The sequence below is a fragment of the Pangasianodon hypophthalmus genome, chromosome 11 (assembly GCF_027358585.1).
Source record: "Pangasianodon hypophthalmus isolate fPanHyp1 chromosome 11, fPanHyp1.pri, whole genome shotgun sequence".
Classification (NCBI taxonomy): Eukaryota; Metazoa; Chordata; class Actinopteri; order Siluriformes; family Pangasiidae; genus Pangasianodon; species Pangasianodon hypophthalmus.
The window spans coordinates 22002227-22022812 of record NC_069720.1 but is presented as its reverse complement, the minus strand read 5'-3'; the positions used below and the strand labels follow the sequence as shown (position 1 = coordinate 22022812).

Sequence of the window (20586 nt, the reverse complement as noted above, 5' to 3'; positions counted from 1 at the left end):
CAACTCCTGTCTGCTCCAGAAGGAATTCTGACCGATCTCACCCAATCCATTAGGGGCACCTGACTGATCCTACCTACTCCTGCAAACACTCCTGTCCAGTCGTTTCTGATCCTACAGAAACTTTGACCAGTCCCACTGACTCCTGCAGGTATTTTTTACTTGTATCTGCCTACAATATTTTTAATGGCCTTATTTGGTTCTATACTCTAAAATAATAAAGATAAATAATTTAAATCACAGCAGCCCTGACCCGGACTTGACCAGTTACTTGAATGAATGATTGAATGGATGGATGGATGGATGAATGAAGCAAGCACAATTTACACCAGATGCGGTAAGCATGTCACGCAGATATGTACTGTATAAGAAAAAAAGTGCCACAGCCAAAACGCTCTCATGTTAATGAACATGGCCTGCGTTCCACGAGCTTATATCTGACTGCCTGCTCCTGCCAGCATGAGACTAAATATACCACTCACGCCTGCATTTTTTGTTCAGTCCCAGAGGAAAGCAATGTAATTCGCGTCTTTAAAGATATCTTAGCCAAGGGGAGTACTTTAAAAGGAAGGTGCACCCACAATCTAACAATTCACATACTGTGGACAGACCTTTGGAGAGGGATAACAAATAATTCATGCTTCTGAAAGGGACTGCCTAATAAGCAGAGACAACAACGTGCATTATGTCTCTGTATGTATATGTACACCGATCAGCCATAACATTAAAACCACTGACAGGTGAAGTGAACAACATTGATTATTTTATTACGATGGCACCTGTCAAGGGGTGGGATATATTAGGCAGCAACAGAACAGTTAGTTCTCAAAATAGATGTGTTGGAAGCAGAAAATATGGACAAGCATAAGGATCTGACTTTGACAAGGGCCAAATTGTGATGGCTAGATGACAGGGGCAGAGTATCTCCAAAACGACAGGTCTTGTGGGGTGTTCCCTGTATGCAGTGGTTAGTACCTACCAAAAGTGGTCCGAAGAAGGACAGCCGGTGAACCAGCGACAGGGTCATGGGTGTCCAAAGCTCGTTGATGAGCATGGGGAGCAAAGGCTAGCCTGTCTGGTCCGATCTCATAGAACAGCTACTGTAGTATAAATTGCTGAAAAAGTTAATGCTGGCTGTGATAGAAAGGTGTCAGAACACACAGTGCATCGCAGCTTGCTGTGTATGGGGCTGCACTGCAGACCAGTCAGAGTGCCCATGATGACCCCTCTCCACCGTTGAAAGCATCTACAATGAGCACATGAGCATCAGAACTGGAGCAATGTAAGAAGGTGGCCTGGTCTGATGAATCACATTTTCTTTTACGTCATGTGGATAGCCGAGTGCATGTGCATCACTTACCTGGGAAAGAGATGGGACCAGGATGCACTATGGGAAGAAGGCAACCCACAGGGACAGTGTGATGCTCTGTGCAATGTTCTTCTGGGGCCCTGGCATTCATGTGGATGTTACTTTGACACATACCACCTACTTCAACATTGTGGCAGACTTCATGGCAATGGTATTCACTAATGGCAGTGGCCTCTTTCAGCAGGATAATGCGCCCTGCTACACAGCAAATAATGTTCAGGAACATGACAAAGAGTTCAAGGTGTTGACTTGGCCTCCAAATTCCCCAGATCTCAATCCTATCAAGCATTTGTGGGATGTGCTGGAAAAACAAGTCCGATCCATGGAGGCCACACCTCGGACCTTTTTTTTCTTTTTTTGTGGTGGTGGTCAGGATCTACCTAAAATCCAGGGAGTTTTTGGTGCCGATGAGCAACTGGCTCCAGCACCTGATACAGAAGGTATTGAAGTGTCTTCAAATGAATACTTTTTTGAGAATAAGCTTCATTACAACATTAGGAAGATTAAGAGATAACCTCAGAGTAGACCTTAAAAGAAATCATAGAGGATTCTGTTTTTAATTACTGCCATATATGTGTGGTATTATTTTAAACCTTCTAAAAAAAATAGAATAAAATATACTTTAAATGTGCAATAGTATTTTTTAAATATTTTAATAGTACAGACAACCTGGAAAATATGTAGAGCATGATAAAAAAAAAAAAAATGTTTACGCTATGGCATCAGCACAGTATATTGTGTAGCTGAGAAAACCCACTTGGAAAAACTGTATTATGAGCCATAGCGCTTGTTTGTGTTTACATGGACCTCTCTTATAGACACTCTCAAACGTCTCTTCACTCTGCCACATCTCGGTATCAAGGGAAGGGGAGGATGAAGCTGGATGCAGAATTAGCGATGTTGCTCCTGGACAGGCATGAAAACACAGTCTGGATAAAGCTATGAATTGTTTGAATGGTCTCCTTTACATAACAAACTAAGTTTTTTTTTTTTTCTAACCCTTCATAGAAATGTATGTAATGCTAGTTAACTCCCATGTAGCTAACCATGCTAACTATGTTAACACTGGTGCTTAAAAGCTCATGAAGCTCATTACAAAGCATAACAGGACAGTGAAGACACTCTTGACTACTCTCAAAAATCAGTGTATGCCGGTGTTTGTTATAACTTGGCTTTCAAGCAGGTGAATTCTGTCTGAACTCTAGAGACTGTTGTGTGTGAATAGCCCAAGGGATCAGTTTCTGAAATACCAGCATGTCTGGTAACAACAACCATGCCACGGTCACTGAGATCATATTTTTCCCCATTCTAATGTTTGATGTGAAAAACACCTGAAGCTGTAGACCTATTATTTGATGCAGTGTGTTGCTGCAACATGATTGGCTGACTGAAAAATTGCATGAATGAGCTTTACAGGTGTTCCTAAAAAAAACATTGATGAATGTATGTATGAGTAAAATCAGATCATAAGGAAATATCCAAAATAATTACTTTAGTCCAACTTGGCACAGCCAATACTCATTTCCATGGCACTTTTAAATTCCTGATATGCACTGGTTAATGGAATTTGTGGCACCAAGGAATATGTATTTTTAACAGCGTACTTACCTAAAAAATGGCATAATCAGTTTATACCAGTTAGCCTTAAACATGGGCCATGATGTAATTTACAACTTTAATTATATTTGCCATTCAAGAATATGAACTTCTTAATTAAAAATACAGTATATTAAAAAATGCCAGCCTCCACAACACCATTATCCTTTGGTGCCCCTTTTAATAAAATTAATATTACAGCACCATTCCTCCTAGCTAGCATAGTGGAGCACCATCTGTTGAGCTCTAGCCCTAGCCTCCTTTAGGTAACTCATCAAATTCAGTTATATCCTGATGATGATTATGACATTTTGCAGCTTCTACAGTCTCACAGTGTCTATCGTAGTCAGCATTGTGTTATCCTGAAGAAATAATTGCATTCACACTTTCTGCTGGGTTATTACTTGTTTTAAGACACATAGGGCACTCAGTTCATTTTGAATTTGATGTTACAAGAACAAGCAGGGAATATACAAAAGTAAATATACATAAGAAAAAAATATGCAGGCAGGAACTGCAAGAGAGTTTCACTGCCTTTAGGAAATTTCTGAACAGCTGAACAGTAACAGTTTTTTTTTTTTTTTTTTTTAATACCATAATTGTTGTTACAAATAGAAAATTTACTCCTTCCTAACCATTGCTATACTCTACAGTACTGTTATGTCAAATGCCGTGGCTGGTTCTGCACTTGACATTATTAAGCTACTGAAGTATGACATGAGAATCCCAAAGGCCATTTCTTTCCTGGCACTAGTTTTTTTCCTGTTTAAATCGACCCTGATGTTCCTGCAGTGGATCTGGATATGGCATCATCAGGTACTTCTTGTAGGCGTACCCTATGTCTCCAAGCAGACCATTAAATTGACTTTCAAAGCAGAATGGACATAAAGCTCTTAAGCGGTGACATTGTGTAGAGAATACAAGTCATCAACTGACCCAGGCCATTTTGCATTAATCGGATTAAAAAAAAAAGAACTCTTGTCTTTTAACTATCATGTTAACTATCATGTTCTTTATCATGACTGTTTTGGCTTTATGACCCAGGGCTATTGAGTTGTGAAATGTTTTGTAAAATCAAGTGTTTTGGTAAAGTTTTCTTAGTTTCTCAGTCAGTTTGTTTGTGTGTGGTTTGTGTGTGTGCATGCATGTGTGTGTGTGTGTGCATGTGTGCACATGTATGCACACGCAAATTGGTTAAGTAGGCTTGTTGAATTCACATATGATTAATCGGCTATACTGTGCACAGGGTACATTGCCCCTGCATGCTACTGTTTCATACTATTTCATTTACTGGACTTAATGAGTAATTTATCAATAATTAACTTTTCATTTTATTTGAATCACTGTTAAGAACAGAAATGAGCTGTCCTTGAACAATCATTTATATTAAAACATGCACATTTTTACATCCTGGGTAGCAGAGGATATCCACTGCAACCCAGATCCTAATGATGAGAATGATGATCTCCAGGCCAACCAATTCAACAAGTTTAACACTGAAAACACAACATCTTAGGTCTGATATAAATAGCTGCATGCCAACATGAATATATAACAACACAAATAGTCACAATATCTGTGATCACATAAACCTAAACTTTTGTTCACTTGAATAAAGCTGCAATCACACAAACAAACTTTGTCTATTAGGATTTATGTTGAAGGCGAGAGGGTATGCCAAGGGCATAGCACCCACAAGGGACATGTCTACCACATTTTTGCAGGCAAGCAATTCTGTCCCCTTCATTATTTTGGACCTTGCACATGCCTTGAATGGACCCTGTGACTGACAATCACAATTCTCTAATGATGATTTTTTTTTTTTTTTTTAAGATGAATAGCATTTTTCAAGTCATTTGGTTATTTTGGGCTAAGTGAACCCATACAATTCACACTCACAGTTAATCTGCATGGGACCCAATCAGAATGAATGCTTTGCATGAAAACAGTGGCAGTTTATTATTAAAAATAACAACCTTAATGTGAAGTTTTGAGGGAGTGAATTTGCTAAAATAAAAGCAGACTGGGTTTGAAAAGAAGGTATGAACATGTAAAATTTAATTATATGCTATTATAAAAATTATTATTATTGCCTAAGAATGTGTTGATTGCAACTAACTGCACTGACTGCTACTAATTTACCGGCCTTGTAAAGAAGTTAATCTAATAAAAGCTAATTGTATTGAATGATGAAAATTAACCTAGAAGCTTACTTATATATTCTTATTCTTTTTCTCAGATGCCAGCCACCCACCTCAGTAAAAAAAAAAGACCCCTTTCTTCCAAACAAGCAAAGTAAATCGAGGCCTAACTGTTGATTTATTTTTATTATTTAGGCTAAAACATCTCTATGTGAGGCTGGTGTTCCCTGCCTGAAAAAAGTCATCATCTGTCTGCTGCTAAATACTGGTCTACTGGTCAAAGTGTAAAATTGAGAGAATAGGTAAAATATATTCAAGAGGAGTAGTAATAAACACAAATGAATTAGGAGTGTATAAAAAAATTTAATTGGATGTGCCGTTACTGCATTACTAGTATATTTGCATCACACAAACCTATTTTAAACCTAAATTAATTAATTAATCAATTATTATGTTCATGTGTATTTTTGTGGGCTAAGCTGTTACGAGCCATATTAATTAAGCCATGGGAGAAACATGGGAGAACAACTGTAACCCCTGGTAGCTCAGTGGTTAAGACGTTGGACTTCTGATCAGAAGGTTGTGAGTTCAAATCCTAGCACCACCAAGCTGCCACTTCTGGGCCCTTGGGCAAGGCCCTTAACCATCAACTGCTCAGTTATATAAACGAGATCATTGTAAGCTGCCCTGGATAAGGGTGTCTGCCAAATGCCGTAAATGTAAACAAGTGAGTTATGAATGGTTTGAGATCCTTAGGATGATGGTAAGGTGTTGGTCCCCAGGGTGGGGGACACGAATTGCTTGCTGATAGCTGTGTCCCCCTCGCTTTTAAAATGGCTGCTATGCCCTGGGATGCCCAGGTGTACACACAACTGAACAGCACAGTGTTTAGAGACACAAATAGGAACCAAGTCAGTTAATGCTATCTAGCCTTTCTCACCTAGTATTGATGAAGAAGAAGAAGAAGCCTTTATTTGTTAAATATACATTACAGCACAGTGGAATTCTTTTCTTCCAGCTTGTTAGGAAGTTGGTGTCAGAGCATTGGTTAACTGTTTCAGTCATGCTGATGTGTAAAACAAAGTTTTTATTTTTGTAATGAAGATTTCAGACAATTCTGTCCTCCAGTCATGAATACCTGGGCTGTATTCCAATACTCTGAATGTGTATTGACCTGCTATTCAAAAATTAATTTGTCTGGGGGATGGTGGTATAGCAGAGCTATTGCAAAAATGATTTCCAGCAGTTGCCAAATTTCCATAGCTAGCTTCACAAGATTGCAATAACATATTTCTACCATTTCTATAATACAAACATATGTATTTTGATATACCTCTTCTGACCCAAGTGGATCCAGCATATCAATCTTAATTAGAAGTTTATTACAAGTGGACTAAAATAAAAAATTATTTAAATAGTTGTGTAAGCATTTATGAGCTGTGTTTTTCTCTGTTTGTTCAATAAGACTGCTATAGCCTGGCAGCACTAAACATGAGTGGACTATCATGTAATGGGCACAAGTGAGTTTAGTGTGTTCAATCCATTGATTGTAGCCAAGTTTTAACATTGATCTGAGAGGCCTTTAGGCGTAAACGTAGTTGCTGCTTTCATATTAAATTTCCACAGTGGTCTTCGCAAAGTGTTATATGTTCAAATCTGTCTACTAGAAATGCTTTTTTCCCCCGCATAATCCTTGGGGTAACAAGGTTCTTCCCAACCTAGGACCTCCACCTGTAGTATACCACAGTGACCTCCTCAGGTAAATCAGTATTTTAAAAAAAATCTGAATTATTAATCATTTTAGCAACACTAGTGTGTATTTATTAAAGTATGGGTACTATTCAAACGAACCCTAGAACTAGACATGAAGTATAAACTGTACATTGAACAGCTGGAGTATTAAAAAATGGAACAATATTGTACTTAATGTACTTCTCACATAATAAAAGTAGCCTTTTCTCTTCTCCTTTGCAGAAAAGATGAATAATTGAATTAGAAGAATATTGGTCAATAAAAATTGTGTCAACTGTTTAATCTGTGGTGTTTGAAGGGGAACATAAATTCATCAAGTACAAAAGAATTGTTCTGCAATGGCCTGCCCTCACAGCCCTGCCCTCTGGTTGTTCAATGGTGACAGCATCCACCAAGTCAGTGGGGTGTCTCCTTCCTAACCATTGCTATACTCTACAGTACTGTTATGTCAAATGCCGTGGCTGGTTCTGCACTTGACAGTATTAAGCTACTGAAGTATGACATGAGAATCCCAAAGGCCATTTCTTTCCTGGCACTAGTTTTTTTCCTGTTTAAATTGACCCTGATGTTCCTGCAGTGGATCTGGATATGGCATCATCAGGTACTTCTTGTAGGCGTACCCTATGTCTCCAAGCAGACCATTAAATTGACTTTCAAAGCAGAATGGACATTTTTAAGAAAATATTTTTAAAGCAAAAGCATGTACAGTAATGCAGTTAGCATTAATATAAAGCTCTTAAGCGGTGACATTGTGTAGAGAATACAAGTCATCAACTGACCCAGGCCATTTTGCATTAATCGGATTAAAAAAAAAGAACTCTTGTCTTTTAACTATCATGTTAACTATCATGTTCTTTATCATGACTGTTTTGGCTTTATGACCCAGGGCTATTGAGTTGTGAAATGTTTTGTAAAATCAAGTGTTTTGGTAAAGTTTTCTTAGTTTCTCAGTCAGTTTGTTTGTGTGTGGTTTGTGTGTGTGCATGCATGTGTGTGTGTGTGTGTGTGCATGTGTGCACATGTATGCACACGCAAATTGGTTAAGTAGGCTTGTTGAATTCACATATGATTAATCGGCTATACTGTGCACAGGGTACATTGCCCCTGCATGCTACTGTTTCATACCATTTCATGTTGCAAGTCATTTGTCACAATTACTGCTAAATGGCCAAGAATATCTTCTACATTTCAAACCAGCAATAGAATATTAATGGGAGGCTACATTTATGTCAGTTTTTATAATGACTAAATTAACATAACCCAACATGGGCTGTGTGTTAGTATATAACTAACACACACAGCCATTACACCTGACTGAGAAACACAAAGACGGTGAATTAAGAAAACATTTCTGAAACATATTTGTTATATATTGTGCAACATTTCATAACACAATAGCCCTAGGCATTAAAACCAACACAATACAAGAAATGTTGAAAACAAACCACCCATAATCCATAAGGCTTAAAATGAAATTATTTAAAAGTTCCTTAGACCCATATGCAAATTGAGTAAAAAAGCCATGCACCATCATAGTATGGCACAGACTATATTAATTTCAACTTCATGCGTCTGTCTAAGTTTCAACTTTGCTACTAAACATTTACAAAGGAAACACAAAAAAAAAAAACACTGACTTCTGTGCAGTCACATTTAGCGAACCACTGATTCATTTCTTTATACATACATAGTCTAAGTGTAAACATAGTCTTTCAGCTCGCTTTGACACACACACACACACACACACACACACACACACACACACACACACACATACACATGCTCAGAGAGAGAGAGAGAGGAATAAATACAAATGGGAATCAGGGTTTTGAATATTTGAAAACTGACTGAGTGAATGTGAATTAATGAACACTGAAAAAAAAAATTAATAGAGATAATAACAATATTTGAAAATACTGATCAAAACAAACAAACAAATTAATTAATGCAGATCGAAAATCAATACAGATTGGTTTTCAATGTAATATATTACAATATTATGAATTCAAAGGTCTTTATTTTTCAATAGTAAGAATTCAATTCTTAAATGCTTCATTTTTTTTAAATGCAATTTTTAATTCAAATTTTTATATAGCTTTTTTGCTGCAGTAGATTTAGTACCAAAACATATGCCAAACTTAAGTATCTACCTAAATGCAAATGACAACACCCATCCACAATCTTGCTAACACACGTTCCTGTTGTACATATTCAACATGTGCTCAGTACTCAAAAGGGCAATAATTAAGCAATATACAGTAGCACAAGCAAGAGTGCTGTTGTACTGAATGTCAGCATGGCTGTGATTCGGCCATAGTCACATGGCCACAGAAGAAATTAATATTGAGCTACTAATATTTCAGACATAGTATGGTGAAATATTTTGTTTATTTGTGCTCTGTCAACAAAAATAATTCCTAAAGAAACCACAGTTGGATAGAGCATTGCATGTTGCCATACCAATCACCATACTCACCATACTAACTCAAGAACGCATGTTGAGTACAAGAAGAATGCACATTGTCATTTGCATTTGCATGGATACATAGGGGATGTTTAGGTACTTACTTCCATATTTCTGTGAGCACGTCTCTGCGAGCGTGTCAGGGTGTCGTGCATGGATGCTCACACAGCGTGAAGTCTTGATACTTGCATGTAACAGAAAGCACAAAACAGAAGGCAACATGGGCATAATTTTGTTTTGAAAAGTACTGAAAAAAAAAAAAAAAAACCTTGCATGCTCAATTAGAAACCAAGTGAATTTCTGAAGTGATTTTGCTTGTCTGTATTCAGCAGTATGAGCAGCTCATCTATCAAAGCACATCAGTTTAACACAGGGGTTCCCAACATTTGGGGCAAACAACCCCAAGTGGACATTAGGAATTTTCTGTGACACAAAACTTGATCATAAATTTTTTTATTTATTTTTTTTTTCTTAATTTCAGATTTATAATATAGGAATACTGCAACATTTTCTTATGTTAGTAAACATACAGATGTAATATAAGTGACCAAAAAAACCAAAGGAATATTCCTTGCACTGACTTGTTACAGGAAAATAAGCCATGATGAAGTGGTGATGTGAAGCAGAGGGTCTGGTTTATACTTGCATATCTTATGTGCCTATCTTATGTGATTCTGAAGCAAACAGTAAAATGTTTAGAGATTTTATGCACCGCAACATTAAACAGATGAGCTGTGTCTCGCTTTAAACTTTCTGTTGTTGACATAATTGTTTCATTGAGCTGCATCTCAAATCGAAAACTCTGACCTTACATTCAAAAACATTTCCTAATCTAGACAATTCAGAAGACTGGTACGCAAAACAGACTTTCGGTAGGTTTGAATGCAACATGAGAGATTTGTTTTAAAAGTAAACAGTAACTGTAACAGGAAAACCAGTTAGTGTTAGTACTCAATAACAGTCTAGAATAGCACATATGTGTGCGATTTGAAACACAATGATAGTACATGTAGCTGAGGTAGAAGGACTGGGAACTTTGTCAGTTTTTATTGTTGAATTCCTATGTGTCTCCCTGTAACATTTAAAAATATTAGCACACTAAATCCTATGATGTGTTGCTTGTAAATGTTAACATTTAACATTAAATAACTACACTTTAAAATTTAAAAGAAAATGGAAAAACATACAGTATATGCCCTTACTTCCTGTACAACCTTAAAATTTAAAAGTGTTACTAGGTGATAGCTTTTATGCTAGCAACAATTGTTTCCACTTCATTATTAGAATAGCAACGTTGTAGAACAAACACACTTTCTTTCTTTCTTTTGTTTATTTATTATGTTAATAATAAGCAACAGAAGAGCACAGGTTATTTGTTATCTGGAATAACAGCTATGGTCATCTACGGAACTTGCCAATCGCAGCTGTGTGTTTTTCATGATAACACACACCCTCTAATGTGCTGCTGTTTAAAGGAATGGAGACAGCGTTATGAGCATTGTGGTAAACTTCATGACTTTATTAACTCTGCTTGTAGCAGGTGAGGCTTTTATTCTTCATTATCATATTTTTCATTAAAAGGGATTTTAAAAAGATATTTGTGCACAGACATACACACAAAAATACATAATATTCAGAGTTAACATGTCATGATTTATATGCATTTTATCTAATATTTGCCTTATTTATCTATATACTTTTCATTCCTGGCTCACACAAAATTGATAAAATAGCTCAGTCTGTATTGGCTGAAATAAATGCACTGCTTCATAATAACATGCTTCTATTTCTAGCTAATGGTAGAAAAGTGAATTGGGGCATCCATGCATAACCCCATTTATATAAAAAAAAATATCCATAGACATCAAAACAGGAGGGAAAAAATCCCTTAACAAATCTCACCATTACATTTTCTCATTTTCAGGATAGCTGGAGGAGAGATTTTGTTGATATTTTCTATACACAGTGACAGAAGATAATAATGGAAAGAGGTATAACATATAACTTTTAAATTAAAAGAATGCAATGAATATGAATGAAATGAACATACCCAAAACCAGGCTACGTACATTATGAAAATAAATCTTTCTAATTATCATTGTCAAACTCTCATTACATGAAAATAACATCTAAATACTTTTGCTCTTTGTTTCACCCACTATGTATTTGCCCTATGTCACCCTTGGACTGACGTAGTCAATAATGGGCATTATGTTCACTGCATATCTTTATTGTGTTTGCATTGTACAAGGACTTTGTTCTGCAGATGGGAGTGCTGGGTGTTTGAAAAGTATATTGCACCCTTTTGCTGATTTGTTTAGGATTCCTTAGTTTAACAAGTACAATACAATCATATACCTTGATTTCCAAAAGTATTCAACCCCCTTAACAGTCATCAGATTTGTCTGGATTACAAAAGACACTTAAACAGATTGTTCTAGCCAGTATTTTTATTGCAAACCAGTATGCTCTTAAAGTAGATTTTCAAAGTCAAGATTCTTTATTTGTCAGTGGATCTTTTAAAAAAAAAAAAATCTGAAAAATGCTGCTTGCATAAATATTCAACCCCTTTGGACTTGTACTTGGTAGAACCACTGTTTACTGCAGTAAAAGCTTTAAGCGTGTTGGGGTAAGTTCCTACCAGCTCTGCACACTGTTTGGGAGAGATTTTCATCCATTCTTCCTGGAATATTTTCTCCAGGTTCTTCAGGTTGGTTGGATGTTGTTTGTTGACTGCAATTTTCAAACAGTGCCACTGATTCTCAGTGGGATTCAGTCCTGGACTTTGACTTGGCAACTGTACAACATTCACCTTTTTGTTTTAACCACTCCTGTGTTGCTTTGGGCTTGTGTTTGGCATTGTCCTGCTGAAAGCTGAAGCTTCTCCCAAGCTTTAGTTGTTTTTCTTCCAGCAGACTGAAGCATATTTTCTTGTAATATCCCCTGTATTTTGCATCATACATTCTTCCATTCTTCTGCCACCACTATATTTCACTGTAGGGATGGTGTTAATTGAGGTATGGCCTGCGTTATGTTTGCACTGCACATAGTGCTTTGAAACTTGCTCAAATCTAGTATCTTAATCTTGGTCTCATCACACCAGAAAACACAGGTTGGCTGTTATTGAACAATGGTTTCTTTCTAGCCATCGTCCCATACAGTACTCAATTATGCAGAGCTCTTGAAATGGTTGCCTGGTGCACCTTCACTCCACTGTCAGCCACTGTACTCTGTAACTCCTTCAGAGTGACTCTTGGTCTCACTGTAGCTTCTCTCATCAGTCTTCGTATTGTTTTTGCACTGATCTTTGAGGGGCAGCCTTGTCTAGGTAGTGCTTGGGTGGTGTGATTCAGCTTCCACTTCTTCACTATTGATCCAACAATGCCAGCCTCTTAGATATAATTTTACACCCTATTCCTAAGTTATACAATTATATAACCTTATCTTTAACTTCCTTAGAAAGCTCCTTAGTCTTCATTTTCACTTCCTTCAGACTGACAGTCTCTTCAATAGCAGTTCAACTGAAATGAGACCTTTTAATATTACACAGATGTTACACGTTTCACAGGTCAAGGCCAATTATAATTCGATTCTATCCTCTTTAAGACAATATCTTTCATCTGGAGCTTCTGTAACCTGGGGGGTTGAATACTTATGAAAGCAAGATTTTGAAGTTTTTGATTTTCTTTGAAATACTTGCTGACCAATAATTAATTTTGGTCAGCAATTAATTAACTGTATATTACTGAACTAAAGTAGATATTATACTTTGTGAAATGTATTAAAAAGGTATGTACACTGTCAAACTGATTTGTTGAACTAACAAACAAATTTTCATTCTCTTTTGTTAACAGAGCGATACACAGATAATGTATATGCATATGCATTATACAAAACTCTTGCAAAAGTTGATTCTCCATTGACTGTAGGCTTATACTCATCATGTACCAGCAGGATTAAAATGATTCTTACAAGCATTGAAGGTTCGTGGATACTCACAAGTATGATCAGCCTATTTATCTGAAAGCTAAATTATAAACTGTTCAGATTAAGATTTAATCTGGCTGGGTTGTAATTGCCAGCATTGATATATATATATATTTTTTAAATGACTCAGTGATCAAAATCATTAAACATAGTGGTTACGAAGAGTATACAATGAATTTTAATGTCCTATTGCTTTGTTCGTTATTCCACAGGTCACATGAATGATGAGGCAAAGAGAAAAGAGCAGAACAGAAGCAGGTTCTCTATTGGGAACCTGATTTCACTAATATTTCGTCTCCTTTTCTATCGACCCGTGTGGACAGAAAAAAAAGAGAGAAAGAAATGCAATCGCTATGTGTTTGTAAGGTTTAGTGCTTGGCACTTTGCAGGCAGTGACATGCTCTGGGCTGGCTTGGTGATGCAGTTGTGCCAAGCTCTTCAGGACAATTTTGGCAAGCTTCAGCTCAGCCTCTTCCGAATAGCTCAGTATGACGAAGAAAAGTATGGTATGGAAAAAAAGATTGAAAACAGCTCCAAAGACTGGAGGTCAAAGAAGGTCTGCTGCTGCCCACTGTGGGTCTGTGTCCTGATGACATTGATGGTTTGCCTCTTTATTTTGGTACCAATCATTATTTTTTCATTTCCTGAAGTAAAGCCTCAAGGAGATGGAGAGAACAACAAAGAGTATGGAGTGTTGGAGGGGTTTATCATTGCAATGTTAGGAGTCCCTGCAGTTGGAGCTGCGAGATTTATTTTCATGCTGACGAAGAACCTAATCTTTAGTCAGGATGTTAATGTCAGAAATGCCTTGGACAACAAGAAGGTCAGTGAGCAGTTAGGCTTAATGCATGAAGTTCGGAAGGAGATGAGGCTATTGTCATGCTTTATTCACTTCATGGAGATTTTTGAGAGGCAAAAGATAAAAGTGGTGCTGGAAATCACCAATTTGGACCGCTGCACACCAGCAAAAATTGTTGGGGTCTTGGATGCCATCAACATACTTCTTTCTGATGAGGAAAGCCCCTTCATTTCTCTACTTGCAATTGACCCAGAGGTTCTTACCCAAAAAATAGATCAGGCAAAGGATTGCTTTAGTAAAAAGGACAGAGCTTATGGCTTCCTGGACCGCATAATCACACTGCCCTTCACAGTGCCACCTTTATGCGAGGTATCAAAGCGCAATGTCTTCAAAAAAATATTATTGGATCAGTCTGAAAGGCCTTCTGACACCCGAAGAGATGAGGTTGAGAGTTTATGTAGCATAAAGACCTATGTTTCTTTAGAAGATGTCCCTTTGAATGAGAGCAATCTGAATGATGAGGGCCAAGACACTTCCCTGGGAGCAAGCAAGACCACATCCTATATATTTAATGAGAAAAAAGTGGAAGATTTAATTCAAGAAGCATTCGAAAGCATATACTTACGTGACAAAAGTAGGCTATACACTTTTATCTCTGAAAATACTGTGTCTATGAGGAGGGTCACCAATTCTATCAGGGTGTCCATGATGGTCATTAATGGTCATAATGTTGAGGTTTCCCCACCTGAAAGAGTTGCTGCTTGGGTTGTGCTGGTAGACCGCTGGCCTTGTAGACTAAGTTGGATACTTCAATGTATGGAAGATGAACATCAGAATCTGCAGACTCATCAAACCATGGTTGTCTGTGATCATAGCAGGACTCTATGGGATGTGTTCGATGAGAATAGGATAGAGCTCCACATAATTAGGGAGGAGGTGGAGAAGTTCCTGGAAAGAGATGATGATCCTGAGCTGTTTGAAAGATTTCTCAAAAAGGACTACAAATTCACAGTCCCTGAGGCATATCAACTTAAAGAATATACAGTTAACCTGGACTATTCTATCAAGAATGAGTTGGCAAGGATCAGACAAATCAGCACTTTGAGAACAATAGGAAAATATACGTTCAACAGTTTGTCTCCAAACGCTGTCCTCAAAATGTCTGTGGAAGATGTTTGCAATGAAGTCAGTAAACTTTCATATAATCTTAAATTCTGTTTATATTGATCAATATACAGTACATGCAAGAATTGATGCAAATAACTGACATTGTTTTTTTAATACACTTTTTTTTTACTTCTGCAGCTATCCAGGCTGAAGCTCCCTGAAACATATGCTGAGATTGTAAAGCAAAATGATATAAATGGACAGACACTGGTTCTTAGTGACCCAGCTGATCTGAGACAGGTAATGCAAATGACTCTTGGTGAATGGACAGCTTTTAGGATTCACTTTCTTGGAGTCATGTCATGTTATCATCCGAGTAAAGCTATGTCAGCACCAGCTATCTCAAATCCTAATGCGATTTGCCCATCTAGTATGTCTAGTAGGAGCCATATGCATCATATTTAATATTGCTCCTACACTGGTCATTATCGTTAAACAAAGAATTCTGGATTTTGTAGAAATCCAGTGATTTAAAATTTTGTCTAAATTGTATGATAAATAAATAAAATGTCATAGCGTGAAAATAATCAGAAGAGATTTTAATCACTTTGCTTATGGTAAATAATGGTGGCTCACCTTTTTGCACTGTGATGTTGCAACCTTAGCAGGCCAATGTGTCATTTCCTTGATGGGAAAACTATTGTGCTTCTAACCCTCTTGCTATCAAAATGTCAGCATAATATAATGTTTGACTTGTTTAACATTTTAGGCAACTACATTAAGTGGAGAAAACTTAAACATGCATGGTGTGCAAATAAAAATATTTCCATGATGTAAATTATTTTTTACTGATTCACGTTGCTTCACTGTATTTCTAAGCACTGCAGCACTGACTATTGTCAGGGGTACTTAAGGCACCGCCATGATTTTTTTTTAAAACTGACATTACAGTGGTGGAGATCAACTATTATTGTTGTTATTATATAAGTTGTTATATTTGTTATACGATCCACTCCAATTATTGGCACCTTTCATGAAAATGAGCAAAAATGGATATAAAATTAATCATGCATGCAATAAGTGATATTTCAGTTTAAACATATGGCGACCTGATAGCTTTATTTTAACAAGGACTTGAAGTTTGTACATTATGCAAAAGTTTGGCACCCAGGCACCCGTCGTCATATGGTGGTCCATGGAATTTTTTTTTTCTGCCTCTTCTGGTGGGAGTTTGAGAACTCCTGGACTAGAGAATGTGAAGTATTATTCCCTGTGCCATTCACAGTTAATTCAGCAAAATCAGCTCAGTTTGAAGTGCAGAAATTATCTTGCATTTCTGCTCAATTTTGCTCGATTTTGCTCAAATACCTATAATGCACAGCATGGTGTGTGCATAGTCCATGCATCCATGTGCTAAAATGTCTAGGTAATTATTGTCATGCTGACACAGGCATAAGGATTTTGTTAATATCGACATGTTGTTATGTTGATTGGGCACAAGTCCTTGCATTATTTTGGATTTTTATTTATTTATTTTTTTGGATTGTTGACCTTCAAAATAAAATTGTATCCAAGTCTCCACATTTATTACACTACCACTAAAATTTTGACCTAAAATCTAATGATAGAGAGAAGAGAAATATGTTTCCTGTAAATCTTGTCAGTCAGCTGGTTATTGCTCCCCTAAAAATTGATCTGAAATCAATATGTACTACAAAAACATCACTGTTACACTGCACAAACTTGGTACTTAAAGGAAATAAGAGGAGATGATTTGATTGTTACCACCTGCATCATGTATCATGTTAGCACCAAAATCGGCACAGGACTACACTATCCATCAGCCCCTGAACATCACATGACTTCATGTTTTGGTTTTCACATGATTTGGAATCTTCATGATATATGTCAGGATATGTATATATATATATATATATATATATATATATATATATATATATGTGTGTGTGTGTGTGTGTGTATGTATATCTCTTATGATGCAGATTGTATGACTTGTTCTTGTGTATATGCTATGATCATGAAAATAGAGCCCATAATTATATGGCTTCTGTAATTTGTGATACCATATTACAAAACTAGCCACTGTTAAATACTTTAGGTTTTGCAGTTTAAAATGCTTGATATTCCGGATAAATATTTCTAAACATGTACTGTGTTCATAGTGTTAGGCAAACCTGGCAGAAATTTAGTTATGAATCAGATAATCAGAGTAAAATTTCTGTAACAATGTGTAACTGTGAGAGAAAAAAAAAATAAAGGTTATTATTCAACGTTTCTAATCCTTTGTTTAGTAAGAGATCAATTTCCTCCAGTTTGTATATTTTAGTTGGACACAGTTATAAGACTTAAATCCATTTAAAGAGAATGAATTTAATGTACACTGTTTTGGATTTGATGGCACACTTCCTCCCATATTTCCTTGCTTATAACTGGAGCCTGATTCAGTGTAAACCACTGTGTAAAACCCGCCATAAATAAACAATTGCTTTTGATAGTGGACGTTGAAATGCAGTTCATGAATTATAGGGTCATACGAATTCAATTTTGTACAGGCTCTGATTACATTACATCTGCTGTCTCCTTCCTGCTGTAAGGGTTGAGAGCTGGGAGTAGAAATAATGATGGCAGTTTTCCTTGGTATTTGTAATTCCTCCCTTTTTGGCAAGGTTGCCTAAGCTTTTCAGCTGAGCAAACGGAGCAGACAAACGGAGTTACACCAATGGAGTGATCATTTCCACAAGCTGCCATAGCTAAGTGGGAAATGAGGAATGTTCAGCATTGTGATTCAGTCAGTGTCTTGGTCTCAATAAGCCACATCTTACTAAAGCTACAGCATGTCCAGAACAAGGAAACTGCTTAATGCAATATACAATGCACACACTGACTATGGGTTTATGGACTAATTATTGCTCATGCATGTAAAAATGAGTAATTAATTCTCTCTGTCATACAGAGTTGCAGTTACACACTCACAGTTGCATTGACTCAGTTAGTGTTCACATTTAGTAATCACAAGCACAACTAAAATTTAAAATAGAATTTAAGTCAACCATGAAAGTCATTTCATGGTTGGCTTAATTTTTTTTTAAATTTCAGTTGTGCTTGTGATTACTGGATCCATTATTTATCCTTTTTTTTTTTTTTACATCCATTCTTCCTGTCTTTTTGTGTTTTCTGGACTCTTCTATTAAGTGGCCTAGCTTAACCTTTCTTATAAAAAGCTAAAGGAAAGTAGTTTTTGTCACTTTTGTCACTTCTGTGCCTCCAAACTTTAATGATGCAGGTATTCATTCTATTCCAGGATGGACCATGCAGTGCTATTCTGTTTGTGGTTGGTATTTTTGGTTTCATACCTGAATCTGAATATTTACCCAGATTCTTTTCTTGTCTTTTCTTTTCATTTGCCTTAATAACATTTCTGTTTCGCTTTCTTTTTGATGTTAAATGAGTGTGTTACTTAGGCTTAGGCTGTCGTTTAACAGACATTTATCTCTATTTTAGGTGATATTTGATCTGCTTTAGTAGTTATTGCACAAATATACACCTAGAAATCACAGCTGAAACTTCATAGGCTTATAACATGCCCCAAGGTATATAGACTAAAATCAGGCATGATGGGTATGACTAACAGATATGGTAGATATTATAAATAAAAAAGACTATTTTATTTACAATCATACTCTGTTTTTTATCACCTGCATCAGCTCAACTATAATAGCATCTGCTTAAATTGATTAAAATTCATTAAACCTGTGGAGTTTCATATAATTTCTAAATATATGACTAATACAGATTAGTTCAATAAGCATTTCCTAGGTCAAACAAATTTGGAGTTATTTTGCAATGTCTTGCTCACTTGTTCAGTTGTGTAATTTCGGAGGCTTGTTTCTGACTGACATTTATGCGTTTGATCTTTACTTTGATTCTCTGACTACGCTCTGACTGGATTTCCCATGTTCTTGATTGTGTTGTGTTTTTTCTGTGTTCTGACCTTCTGCTCTGTTTATCAACATTGGATTTTGTGTAGAGTTTTATTAAACCTCCAGCAAATTGAGCCTAAACCATCTCCCAAATCTTAGTTTAGTCTCATCTTAGTCCAAATCTCATTTTATTTAGTCGTGGAATAAGAGTTATAGCTATGGAATATGCTTCTTGTATTTTGCTGCATTATTTCACAATGGGCCTTATTTATCAAGCTAGGTACAAATGGCTTTATTCATAAATGTTTCATGTGAAATTTGGTGTTCATGAAAATCACTAATTTCAGAAACTTTGATATCCTACTCATGTTCCTATGTGCATGTAAAATAATGCACAAGAAGACTAACAAATGTAAACCTACACTGGTTGGCTTCAGTTATATCATTTGCATGAACTACTGCATGTTTAGATATGGATTATACTGTCAAGTTTAAATTGCTTATTTATTTACATTTAGATTTACAGCATTTAGCAGATGCCCTTATTTAGAGAGACTTACAGAAGTGCTTTGAAGTTTCTATCTTATTCTCTTGCTAGTTCACTAGGTCAGGGACTAAGAATACCATTGAGTGAAAACCATGTAAACAGTAAGACATGCATGTGATTCAATTACACACCCAAATTTAATACAGTTGAATTTTGTGAAATATAGTCGCTTCATGTTACTGGCATTAATTCAAGAATTTGAAGAAAGAAAACAAGCCAAACACAAATGCATAAATTAAGGCAAATAAGATTGGTCATTCAATTGAGACAAAAGAAATGTCAGTGTATAAAAGGAGGACAAGCTGGTCTGTGTATAGCTGTAAGCTCAGCTGACACATTTAACACACACTGAGCTTATGAGGAAATGGAAATTTAGAGCCTGGTATGATTTTATTTTTTTTTTTCAGAAGATGAAAGCTGGCTTATAAATCAGTTTTGTTTGCCATGCTATCTTCTGATAATGCTGTGCAACACCTTAGAGCCAGCAAATTGATGCGAAAGACTTCTGGCCACAGTTGCAGAGACACATAAAACAATTGAAAAGGAGCATTTTCCCTGTGTGATGCTTGGCATCAGTGATCACCTAGGTACAATGTAGATTTTTTTCCTCTCCATTTTCAGGTAAAACCATTTTTTTGGTCCTTCCATAACTTCCACTTCTGGCTCAGAGAAGTGGAAGTTATGGCCGGTCTTTCACTCTTTACTTTTTACACGATATTGTAGGTGTCACTAAATGAATGTGTTGGGAATCATTCTTTGGGAGTGATTTAGCATTCATTAACATATGTAGGCCTATGCATGTAAGCACAAAGAAAATCCTTTTTTCCAAAACCTTTGTAAATCAGGTGGAAATTTTTTATTCTCTTTGGTTTATGCAAACATTTAG

At 36.4% G+C, this 20586-nt stretch overlaps 1 protein-coding gene across 1 annotated transcript; it reads left to right on the top strand.

Moving 5' to 3' along the window:
• The first annotated feature begins 10730 nt into the window (after positions 1 to 10730).
• Positions 10731 to 17475, top strand: nkpd1 (NTPase, KAP family P-loop domain containing 1). The gene is made up of 5 exons (XM_026932731.3): positions 10731 to 10859; positions 11244 to 11310; positions 13174 to 13302; positions 13519 to 15290; positions 15411 to 17475. Exons 2-5 carry the CDS (start codon positions 11301 to 11303, stop codon positions 15675 to 15677), a joined length of 2178 nt encoding a protein of 725 aa, XP_026788532.2. The 5' UTR covers positions 10731 to 10859; positions 11244 to 11300; the 3' UTR covers positions 15678 to 17475.
• The last annotated feature ends 3111 nt before the right edge of the window (positions 17476 to 20586 follow it).

Excerpts from the sequence above, each read along its gene's own strand:
- nkpd1 (XM_026932731.3), top strand. Across the intron at positions 13,303-13,518 it reads GATTCTTACAAGCATTGAAG|GTCACATGAATGATGAGGCA; the intron begins GTTCGTGGATAC and ends GTTATTCCACAG. Across the intron at positions 15,291-15,410 it reads TGGAAGATGTTTGCAATGAA|CTATCCAGGCTGAAGCTCCC; the intron begins GTCAGTAAACTT and ends TTACTTCTGCAG.